General features: G+C 59.6%; 1 protein-coding gene across 1 annotated transcript in view; it reads right to left on the bottom strand.

The window, feature by feature from the left end:
* LOC144605944 (uncharacterized) overlaps positions 1-12623 on the bottom strand; it is a 20700-nt gene continuing 8077 nt past the window's right edge. The window contains exons 2-4 of the mRNA XM_078421641.1: positions 8962-9348; positions 2484-2733; positions 1-877 (exon numbers count right to left, since the gene is read on the bottom strand). Of these exons, the coding sequence (XP_078277767.1) occupies positions 613-877; positions 2484-2733; positions 8962-9325 (879 nt within the window). The 5' untranslated portion in view covers positions 9326-9348 and the 3' untranslated portion in view covers positions 1-612. The remainder of the gene's footprint in view (positions 878-2483; positions 2734-8961; positions 9349-12623) is intronic.

Below are 12623 nucleotides of genomic sequence, written 5' to 3' on the forward strand. Positions count from 1 at the left end.
ATTTCTTTATTTTGTAAAAATGTGTACAGCCCAACAGTTGGTTGGGTGAGGTGTGTGGCAGGTGAGTGGGAGGTTGGGAGAGGTGTGTGGCAGGTGAGTGGGAAGAGGGGAGGTCAGGTGAGGTGTGTGGCAGGTGAGTGGGAGGTCGGGTGAGGTGTGTGGCAGGTGAGTGGGAGGTTGGGTGAGGTGTGTGTGGCAGGTGAGTGGGAAGAGGGGAGGTCAGGTGAGGTGTGTGGCAGGTGAGTGGGAAGAGGGGAGGTCAGGTGAGGTGTGTGGCAGGTGAGTCGGCGGAGGGGAGGTCGGGTGAGGTGTGTGGCAGGTGAGTGGGAGGTTGGGTGAGGTGTGTGTGGCAGGTGAGTGGGAAGAGGGGAGGTCAGGTGAGGTGTGTGGCAGGTGAGTGGGAGGTCAGGTGAGGTGTGTGGCAGGTGAGTGGGAGGTTGGGTGAGGTGTGTGGCAGGTGAGTGGGAGGTCGGGTGAGGTGTGTGTGGCAGGTGAGTGGGCGGAGGGGAGGTGGGAGTGTGGGGTTGTGGTCTCACCTGCCTGACAACTGACCAGCCCCACCAGAGCGTGCCTGTGTCACCAATGTTGGCCCAAGAGTCCGCAGCCCTCCCGCTAATTACTATTGGCCATGTCAAAGCCGAACAAGGTGGAGTTGGTGTCAGATGCCATCTGGTAGCCGGCGGGCTCCATCGGGGAGCTGGAGGTGGTGGGGTCGGGCGTGTGGATCTTCAACACCTCCTCCTCCTGCGATTCCTCGGGCTCGTCCCCGCGCGAGGGGCGGCGGTGGGATCGGTGACGATGTCGCTTGGCCTTGTGGTGGGACTGGGACTTGGACTTGTCCAACTTCTTGCTCTTCAGTCCCCTGTGGTAGCTGCAGCTGCAAGCACACGGGAGATTGGACGTCAACCTCTCGGCTTCCATGGCAACGAGGCCACTGTGGTCCCGTGAGACCAGGGGTGGCCAACTTCCTCACCCCCAAATACGGGACAAAGGGTGGCGTCACCGCCCCGCGCCCCCCTCACCCAGCCAGTGGCCACGTGCTCCCACTCCACCAATGGCAGAACCGAGAGCACGTGGCCGCTGGCTGGGTGAGGTCACGCGGGGCAGTAACGTCACCCTTTGCCCCGCATTTGGGAGTGAGGAATAGACAATAGACAATAGGTGTAGGAGGAGGCCATTCGGCCCTTCGAGCCTGTACGCACCGCCATTCAACGTGATCATGGCTGATCATTCTCAATCAGTACCCCGTTCCTGCCTTCTCCCCATACCCCCTGACTCCGCTATCCTTTAGAGCTCTATCTAGCTCTCTCTTGAATGCATTCAGAGAATTGGCCTCCACTGCCTTCTGAGGAAGAGAATTCCACAGATTCGCAACTCTCTGACTGAAGAAGTTTTCCCTCGTAGTTGGCAGGAAGTTGGCAACCCTACTAATACGGGACAAGTGCGGTCCCGTACGGGACAAGCTGATTTAGCACCAAAATACGGGATGTCCCGGATAATACGGGTCAGTTGGCAACCCTAGTGGTGAAACAGTCATACAGATGGTGCAAGATAAAGCCAGCAAAGTCATAGAGTGATAGTGTGGAAACAAGCCCAACTCACCCACACCGGCCAACAATGTCCCAGCTAGACTAGTCCCATCTGCCTGCGCTTGGACAATATCCCACCAAACCCGTCCTATCCATGTCTAACCTGTCTAACCTGTCTAAGGGGCCACAGTTTAAGAATAAGGGGTCGGCCATTTGGAACTGAGACGAGGAAAAACTTTTTCAGTCAGAGTTGTGAATCTGTGGAATTCTCTGCCTCAGAAGGCAGTGGAGGCCAATTCTCTGAATGCATTCAAGAGAGAGCTAGATAGAGCTCTTAAGGATAGCGGAGTCAGGGGGGTATGGGGAGAAGGCAGGAACGGGGTACTGATTGAGAATGATCAGCCATGATCACATTGAATGGCGGTGCTGGCTCAAAGGGCCGAATGGCCTCCTCCTGCACCTATTGTCTATTGTCTAACTGTTTTTTAAAGGATGGGATAGTCCCAGCCTCAACTACCTCCTCCGGCAGCTCGTTGGGGGTGGGTGAGGGTGGGGTGGGGTTGTACGTACCACAGCACCACCCCGGCCACAGTGCCCAGGAGCTGGGTGGGTGGGGGTGAGGGTTGGGGTGAGGGTGGGGTGAGGGGTGGGGTGAGGGTGGGTGGGGAGGGGTAGGGTGAGGGTGGGGAGGGGCTGGCACATACCACAGCACCACCCCGGCCACAGTGCCCAGGAGCTGGGTGGGTGGGGGGTGGGTGAGGGTAGGTGAGGGTGGGGAGGGGTGAGTTTGGGGTGGGGTGGGTGGGGTGAGGGTGGTGAGGGGTAGGGTGAGGGTGGGGTGGGGTTGTACGTACCACAGCACCACCCCGGCCACAGTGCCCAGGAGCTGGGTGGGTGGGGGTGAGGGTGGGGTGGGGAGGGGTAGGGTGAGGGTGGGGAGGGGCTGGCACGTACCACAGCACCACCCCGGCCACAGTGCCCAGGAGCAGGATGCCAGTGACCACTCCTGCTATGATCTCGAGGCCTAGAGTGGACACGCCAGTCTTTGTGGACACAGATTTGATCCCCTGAGTTAAGGACATCAGGCGCCGGTCAAAGTTGGCCATGTCACTGCAGGGCTGCTCCAAGTTAACCAACTCCTCTGACCTACTCTTCGTGGGCAGCATGGACTTCTTCGATACTTTAGGTGAAGCTGGAGAAGTATCTGCATGGACAGGCAAAGACAACACTGGTTATAAAACATCAGCATCGCCCCTTGTTCACACACAGGGTGGACACAAAGTGTGTTGTCTTTTGCTCTGGTTTATTTCCACCCACATGTTTAGACCGTAATGTTGTATCCTTGTTGTTTTGATGTGTTTATGCTTTATTCTTAATTGTTAACTGTATGTTTGTGTTGTTACTTGTGAGCGGAGCACCAAGGCACATTCCTTGTATCTGCACATACTTGGCCAATAAACTTATTCATTCATTTAGATTTTTTTAGATGTACATTTTGAGATACAGCGTGGAAACAGGCCCTTCGGCCCACCGGGTCCGTGCCGCCCAGCGATCCCCGCACACTAACACTATCCTACACCCACTATGGACAACGCTTTTTTAAAAACTTTTACCCAGCTAATTAACCTACAAACCTGCACGTCTTTGGAGTGTGGGAGAAAACCCACGCAGGTCACGGGGAGAACGTACAAACTCCGTACAGACGGCGCCCGTAGTAGGGATCGAACCCGAGTCTCCGGCGCTGCATTCGCTGTAAGGCAGCAACTCTACCGCTGCGCCACCGTGCCGCATTTCATCCATCCATTCAAATGCTGGAGTAACTCAGCGGGACAGGCAGCATGTCTGGAGAGAAGGAATGGGTGACGTTTCGGGTCGAGACCCTTCTTCATCTTTTTGTGTCTATCTTCGGTTTAAAGCAGCATCTGCAATCCCTTCCTACACACGTCTTTCACACAGAGGGTGGGGGGTGTATGGAACAAGCTGCCAGAGGGTGGGGGGGTGTATGGAACAAGCTGCCAGAGGGTGGGGGGTGTATGGAACAAGCTGCCAGAGGGTGGTGGGTGTATGGAACAAGCTGCCAGAGGGTGGGGGGTGTATGGAACAAGCTGCCAGAGGGTGGGGGGTGTATGGAACAAGCTGCCAGAGGGTGGGGGGTGTATGGAACAAGCTGCCAGAGGGTGGGGGGTGTATGGAACAAGCTGCCAGAGGGTGGTGGGTGTATGGAACAAGCTGCCAGAGGGTGGGGGGTGTATGGAACAAGCTGCCAGAGGGTGGTGGGTGTATGGAACAAGCTGCCAGAGGGTGGGGGGTGTATGGAACAAGCTGCCAGAGGGTGGTGGGTGTATGGAACAAGCTGCCAGAGGGTGGTGGGTGTATGGAACAAGCTGCCAGAGGGTGGGGGGTGTATGGAACAAGCTGCCAGAGGGTGGTGGGTGTATGGAACAAGCTGCCAGAGGGTGGGGGGTGTATGGAACAAGCTGCCAGAGGGTGGGGGGTGTATGGAACAAGCTGCCAGAGGGTGGGGGGTGTATGGAACAAGCTGCCAGAGGGTGGGGGGTGTATGGAACAAGCTGCCAGAGGGTGGGGGGTGTATGGAACAAACTGCCAGAGGGTGGGGGGTGTATGGAACAAGCTGCCAGAGGGTGGGGGGTGTATGGAACAAGCTGCCAGAGGGTGGGGGGTGTATGGAACGAGCTGCCAGAGGGTGGTGGGTGTATGGAACAAGCTGCCAGAGGGTGGGGGGTGTATGGAACAAGCTGCCAGAGGGTGGGGGGTGTATGGAACAAGCTGCCAGAGGGTGGTGGGTGTATGGAACAAGCTGCCAGAGGGTGGTGGGTGTATGGAACAAGCTGCCAGAGGGTGGTGGGTGTATGGAACAAGCTGCCAGAGGGTGGTGGGTGTATGGAACAAGCTGCCAGAGGGTGGGGGGTGTATGGAACGAGCTGCCAGAGGGTGGGGGGTGTATGGAACAAGCTGCCAGAGGGTGGGGGGTGTATGGAACAAGCTGCCAGAGGGTGGGGGGTGTATGGAACAAGCTGCCAGAGGGTGGTGGGTGTATGGAACAAGCTGCCAGAGGGTGGTGGGTGTATGGAACAAGCTGCCAGAGGGTGGTGGGTGTATGGAACAAGCTGCCAGAGGGTGGTGGGTGTATGGAACAAGCTGCCAGAGGGTGGGGGGTGTATGGAACAAGCTGCCAGAGGGTGGGGGGTGTATGGAACAAGCTGCCAGAGGGTGGGGGGTGTATGGAACAAGCTGCCAGAGGGTGGGGGGGTGTATGGAACAAGCTGCCAGAGGGTGGTGGGTGTATGGAACAAGCTGCCAGAGGGTGGTGGGTGTATGGAACAAGCTGCCAGAGGGTGGGGGGTGTATGGAACAAGCTGCCAGAGGGTGGGGGGTGTATGGAACAAGCTGCCAGAGGGTGGTGGGTGTATGGAACAAGCTGCCAGAGGGTGGGGGGTGTATGGAACAAGCTGCCAGAGGGTGGGGGGTGTATGGAACAAGCTGCCAGAGGGTGGTGGGTGTATGGAACAAGCTGCCAGAGGGTGGTGGGTGTATGGAACAAGCTGCCAGAGGGTGGGGGGTGTATGGAACAAGCTGCCAGAGGGTGGGGGGTGTATGGAACAAGCTGCCAGAGGGTGGGGGGTGTATGGAACAAGCTGCCAGAGGGTGGTGGGTGTATGGAACAAGCTGCCAGAGGGTGGTGGGTGTATGGAACAAGCTGCCAGAGGGTGGTGGGTGTATGGAACGAGCTGCCAGAGGGTGGTGGGTGTATGGAACGAGCTGCCAGAGGGTGGGGGGTGTATGGAACGAGCTGCCAGAGGGTGGGGGGTGTATGGAACAAGCTGCCAGAGGGTGGGGGGTGTATGGAACAAGCTGCCAGAGGGTGGGGGGTGTATGGAACAAGCTGCCAGAGGGTGGTGGGTGTATGGAACAAGCTGCCAGAGGGTGGTGGGTGTATGGAACGAGCTGCCAGAGGGTGGTGGGTGTATGGAACGAGCTGCCAGAGGGTGGGGGGTGTATGGAACAAGCTGCCAGAGGGTGGTGGGTGTATGGAACAAGCTGCCAGAGGGTGGTGGGTGTATGGAACAAGCTGCCAGAGGGTGGTGGGTGTATGGAACAAGCTGCCAGAGGGTGGGGGGTGTATGGAACAAGCTGCCAGAGGGTGGGGGGTGTATGGAACAAGCTGCCAGAGGGTGGTGGGTGTATGGAACAAGCTGCCAGAGGGTGGTGGGTGTATGGAACAAGCTGCCAGAGGGTGGTGGGTGTATGGAACAAGCTGCCAGAGGGTGGGGGGTGTATGGAACGAGCTGCCAGAGGGTGGTGGGTGTATGGAACGAGCTGCCAGAGGGTGGGGGGTGTATGGAACGAGCTGCCAGAGGGTGGTGGGTGTATGGAACAAGCTGCCAGAGGGTGGGGGGTGTATGGAACAAGCTGCCAGAGGGTGGTGGGTGTATGGAACAAGCTGCCAGAGGAGGTAGTCCAGGCTGGGACTATCCCAACGTTTAAGAACAGTTAGACGGGTACATGGATAGGATGGGTTTGGAGGGATATGGACCAAGCTCGGGCGGGCAGGTGGGACTAGTGTAGCTGGAACATGTTGGTTGACGTACATTAGTTGGGCCGCTGGGTCTGTTTCCATATAGTAGGACTCTGAGTTAACATCTGGAGTGGTTCATGATTGGGTATTCTCTACCAGATGTGGTCGACCGTCTCACATCTGGGTTGTAACCTGCCATATGAAATATGTCAAAGTGACATCTGTGTAGAAAGGAACTGCAGACGCTGGTTTAACACTGGAGACAGCTACAAAATGCTGGAGTAACTCAGTGGGTCAGGCAGCATCTGTGGAGAGAAGGAATGGGTGGCGTTTCGGGTCGAGACCCTTCTTCAGACTGAGAGTCAAGGAAGAGATAGACTAGACATGACAATAGGCAATAGGTGCAGGAGGAGGCCATTCGGCCCTTCGAGCCAGCACCGCCATTCAATGTGATCATTCACAGTCAGGGTTTAATGTCTGCCAACCAACAGGAGATATGGAAGGGTTAGGTGTGAAAATGAGAGATCAAAGGGTGAAAACCTGGCGGTAGAGCAGGAGGATTCACGTGGAGGGGGGGGGGGGGGGCAGCGAGAGAGGGTGCGGCGGAATCCTTGGTCGAGGATGCAAAGGATGAGAGAGGGAAGAGGGACACAGTGGGGGGGGGGGATGAAGAGGGACACAGTGGGGGGGGGGTGAAGAGGGACACAGTGTGGGGGGGGATGAAGAGGGACACAGTGGGGGGGGGGTGAAGAGGGACACAGTGGGGGGGGGTGAAGAGGGACACAGTGTGGGGGGGGGGTGAAGAGGGACACAGTGGGGGGGGGATGAAGAGGGACACAGTGGGGGGGGGTGAAGAGGGACACAGTGGGGGGGGGATGAAGAGGGACACAGTGTGGGGGGGGGTGAAGAGGGACACAGTGGGGGGGGGATGAAGAGGGACACAGTGGGGGGGGTGAAGAGGGACACAGTGGGGGGGGGTGAAGAGGGACACAGTGTGGGGGGGGGTGAAGAGGGACACAGTGGGGGGGGGATGAAGAGGGACACAGTGTGGGGGGGGGGATGAAGAGGGACACAGTGGGGGGGTGAAGAGGGACACAGTGGGGGGGGGTGAAGAGGGACACAGTGGGGGAGGGTGAAGATGGACACAGTGGGGGGGGTGAAGAGGGACACAGTGTGTGGGGGGGTGAAGAGGGACACAGTGGGGGGGGTGAAGAGGGACATAGTGGGGGGGGGTGAAGAGGGACACAGTGGGGGGGGGTGAAGAGGGACACAGTGTGGGGGGGGTGAAGAGGGACACAGTGTGGGGGGGGGTGAAGAGGGACACAGTGTGGGGGGGGGATGAAGAGGGACACAGTGGGGGGGGGTGAAGAGGGACACAGTGTGGGGGGGGGTGAAGAGGGACACAGTGGGGGGGGGGGATGAAGAGGGCACAGTGTGGGGGGGGATGAAGAGGGACACAGTGGGGGGGTGAAGAGGGACACAGTGGGGGGGGGTGAAGAGGGACACAGTGGGGGAGGGTGAAGATGGACACAGTGGGGGGGGTGAAGAGGGACACAGTGTGTGGGGGGGTGAAGAGGGACACAGTGGGGGGGGTGAAGAGGGACACAGTGGGGGGGGTGAAGAGGGACACAGTGGGGGGGGTGAAGAGGGACACAGTGGGGGGGGTGAAGAGGGACATAGTGGGGGGGGGTGAAGGGGGACACAGTGGGGGGGGGGGTGAAGGGGGACACAGTGTGGGGGGGGTGAAGAGGGACACAGTGGGGGGGGTGAAGAGGGACATAGTGGGTGGGGGTGAAGAGGGACACAGTGGGGGGGGTGAAGAGGGACACAGTGTGGGGGGGGGTGAAGAGGGACACAGTGTGGGGGGGGTGAAGATGGACACAGTGGGTGGGGGTGAAGAGGGACACAGTGGGGGGGGTGAAGAGGGACACAGTGTGTGGGGGGGTGAAGAGGGACACAGTGGGGGGGGGTGAAGAGGGACATAGTGGGGGGGTGAAGGGGGACACAGTGGGGGGGGTGAAGGGGGACACAGTGTGGGGGGGTGAAGAGGGACACAGTGGGGGGGGGTGAAGAGGGACATAGTGGGGGGGGTGAAGAGGGACACAGTGTGGGGGGGGGGTGAAGAGGGACACAGTGTGGGGGGGGGGTGAAGATGGACACAGTGGGTGGGGGGATGAAGAGGGACACGGTGTGGGGGGGGGGGTGAAGATGGACACAGTGGGTGGGGGGGGTGAAGATGGACATGGTGGGGGGGGGTGAAGATGGACACGGTGGGGGGGGGATGAAGAGGGACACAGTGGGTGGGGGGGGTGAAGATGGACACAGTGTGGGGGGGGTGAAGATGGACACGGTGGGGGGGGGATGAAGAGGGACACAGTGGGTGGGGGATGAAGAGGGACACAGTGGGTGGGGGGGGTGAAGATGGACACAGTGTGGGGGGGGGTGAAAATGGACACAGTGGGGGGGGGATGAAGAGGGACACAGTGGGTGGGGGGGGTGAAGATGGACACAGTGTGGGGGGGAAGAAGAGGGACACTGTGTGGGGGGGGGGTGAAGATGGACACAGTGTGGGGGGGTGAAGATGGACACAGTGTGGGGGGGGGTGAAGATGGACACAGTGGGGGGGAGAAGGAAGAGGGACACAGTGTGTGGGGGGGGGGATGAAGATGGACCATTGGGTCCACAATGGACACGTAGTAAGATTGTCACCCCCCAGATGTGGTGACTTGCATACTTTGTGTGCGGTTTGCACAACTAAGACTTTCACGGCGACCTGCCAGGCCTGTGTTGGTGAACGAACGATCGTTGATTGGGTTGGGGGGCCCGCTGAGCTCACGCCTGCAGTGAGCGGTTCGTGACTGGGCATTCCCTGCCTGAGCTGGCCAGGGGTCTCACCTCTGCCGTTGGCCACCACGACCTCCACCTTCTGCCCATTGACGGTCATCTCTCCCTCAGAGTACAGCCTGAGCTCGTACAGGCCAGAGTCTTGTGCCAGGGTGGGCTGGAGGACCAGCGAGCAGTTGCCGAGGGGGATGAGCGAGATGAACATCTGGGCGCGCCCTTCGAAGGGGTTGGGCTCGGGGACGGGCTCCAGCATGGAGCCCACCACCCGGTAGATGGGCCGATAGGTCCCGCTCGGCAAGTTGATCACCCCCCACTCCAGCCGCAGGTTGTTGGATTGGATATCCTCGTCGGCTTTGAAGGAACAGGGGATGAGGAGACGATCACCTTCATTCGCCTCAAACCTGGTCCTCGGCATCTGGATGTCTTCGATGTCTAAAGCTGAAGGACAAAGAGTGATCAGCCAGGGGCAGTAGCACAGGACCCCTTCCACAACATGGCCCCCAACATGGGACCCCTTCCACAACATGGCCCCCAACACAGGACCTATTCCACAACGTGGCCCCCAACACAGGACATCTTCCACAACATGGCCCCCAACACGGGACCCCTTCCACAACGTGGCCCCCAACACGGGACCCCTTCCACAACATGGCCCCCAACAAAGGACCCCTTCCACAACATGGGACCCCTTCCACAACATGGCCCCCAACACAGGACCCCTTCCACAACATGGCCCCCAACACAGGACCCCTTCCACAACATGGCCCCCAACACGGGACCCCTTCCACAACATGGGACCCCTTACACAACATGGCCCCCAACACAGGACCCCTTCCACAACATGGCCCCCAACACAGGACCCCTTCCACAACATGGCCCATAACACAGGACCCCTTCCACAACATGGCCCCCAACACAGGACCCCTTCCACAACATGGCCCCCAACACAGGACCCCTTCCACAACATGGCCCCCAACACAGGACCCCTTCCACAACATGGCCCCCAACACAGGACCCCTTCCACAACATGGCCCCCAACACAGGACCCCTTCCACAACATGGCCCCCAACACAGGACCCCTTCCACAACATGGCCCCCAACACAGGACCCCTTCCACAACATGGCCCCCAACACGGGACCCCTTCCACAACATGGCCCACAACATGGGACCCCTTCCACAACATGGCCCCCAACACAGGACCCCTTCCACAACATGGCCCCCAACACAGGACCCCTTCCACAACATGGCCCCCAACACAGGACCCCTTCCACAACATGGCCCCCAACACAGGACCCCTTCTACAACATGGCCCCCAACACAGGACCCCTTCCACAACATGGCCCCCAACACAGGACATCTTCCACAACATGGCCCCCAACACAGGACCCCTTCCACAACATGGCCCCCAACACGGGACCCCTTCCACAACATGGCCCCAACACGGGACCCCTTCCACAACATGGCCCCCAACACAGGACAGCTTCCACAACGTGGCCCCCAACACAGGACCCCTTCCACAACATGGCCCCCAACACGACACCTTCCACAACGTGGCCCCAACACAGGACCCCTTCCACAACATGGCCCCCAACACAGGACCCCTTCCACAACATGGCCCCCAACACAGGACCCCTTCCACAACATGGCCCCCAACACGGGACCCCTTCCACAACATGGCCCCCAACATGGGACCCCTTCCACAACATGGCCCCCAACACAGGACCCCTTCCACAACATGGCCCCCAACACGGGACCCCTTCCACAACATGGCCCCCAACACGGGACCCCTTCCACAACATGGCCCCCAACACGACACCTTCCACAACATGGCCCCCAACAAAGGACCCCTTCCACAACATGGGACCCCTTCCACAACATGGCCCCCAACACAGGACCCCTTCCACAACATGGCCCCCAACACAGGACCCCTTCCACAACATGGCCCCCAACACGGGACCCCTTCCACAACATGGGACCCCTTCCACAACATGGCCCCCAACACAGGACCCCTTCCACAACATGGCCCCCAACACAGGACCCCTTCCACAACATGGCCCCCAACACAGGACCCCTTCCACAACATGGCCCACAACATGGGACCCCTTCCACAACATGGCCCCCAACACAGGACCCCTTCCACAACATGGCCCCCAACACAAGACCCCTTCCACAACATGGCCCCCAACACAGGACCCCTTCCACAACATGGCCCCCAACACGACACCTTCCACAACGTGGCCCCAACACAGGACCCCTTCCACAACATGGCCCCCAACACAGGACCCCTTCCACAACATGGCCCCCCAACACAGGACCCCTTCCACAACATGGCCCCCAACACGGGACCCCTTCCACAACATGGCCCCCAACATGGGACCCCTTCCACAACATGGCCCCCAACACAGGACCCCTTCCACAACATGGCCCCCAACACGACACCTTCCACAACGTGGCCCCAACACAGGACCCCTTCCACAACATGGCCCCCAACACAGGACCCCTTCCACAACATGGCCCCCAACACAGGACCCCTTCCACAACATGGCCCCCAACACAGGACATCTTCCACAACATGGCCCCCAACACAGGACCCCTTCCACAACATGGCCCCCAACATGGGACCCCTTCCACAACATGGCCCCCAACACGGGACCCCTTCCACAACATGGCCCCCAACACAGGACCCCTTCCACAACATGGCCCCCAACACGACACCTTCCACAACGTGGCTCCAACACAGGACCCCTTCCACAACATGGCCCCCAACACAGGACCCCTTCCACAACATGGCCCCCAACACAGGACCCCTTCCACAACATGGCCCCCAACACAGGACATCTTCCACAACATGGCCCCCAACACAGGACCCCTTCCACAACATGGCCCCCAACACGGGACCCCTTCCACAACATGGCCCCCAACACGGGACCCCTTCCACAACATGGCCCCCAACACGACACCTTCCACAACATGGCCCCCAACAAAGGACCCCTTCCACAACATGGGACCCCTTCCACAACATGGCCCCCAACACAGGACCCCTTCCACAACATGGCCCCCAACACAGGACCCCTTCCACAACATGGCCCCCAACACGGGACCCCTTCCACAACATGGGACCCCTTCCACAACATGGCCCCCAACACAAGACCCCTTCCACAACATGGCCCCCAACACAGGACCCCTTCCACAACATGGCCCCCAACACGACACCTTCCACAACGTGGCCCCAACACAGGACCCCTTCCACAACATGGCCCCCAACACAGGACCCCTTCCACAACATGGCCCCCAACACAGGACCCCTTCCACAACATGGCCCCCAACACGGGACCCCTTCCACAACATGGCCCCCAACATGGGACCCCTTCCACAACATGGCCCCCAACACAGGACCCCTTCCACAACATGGCCCCCAACACGACACCTTCCACAACGTGGCCCCAACACAGGACCCCTTCCACAACATGGCCCCCAACACAGGACCCCTTCCACAACATGGCCCCCAACACAGGACCCCTTCCACAACATGGCCCCCAACACAGGACATCTTCCACAACATGGCCCCCAACACAGGACCCCTTCCACAACATGGCCCCCAACATGGGACCCCTTCCACAACATGGCCCCCAACACGGGACCCCTTCCACAACATAGGCCCCCAACACGACTCCTTCCACAACGTGGCCCCAACACAGGACCCCTTCCACAA

Source organism: Rhinoraja longicauda, chromosome 25 (assembly GCF_053455715.1).
Source record: "Rhinoraja longicauda isolate Sanriku21f chromosome 25, sRhiLon1.1, whole genome shotgun sequence".
Taxonomy (NCBI): Eukaryota; Metazoa; Chordata; class Chondrichthyes; order Rajiformes; family Arhynchobatidae; genus Rhinoraja; species Rhinoraja longicauda.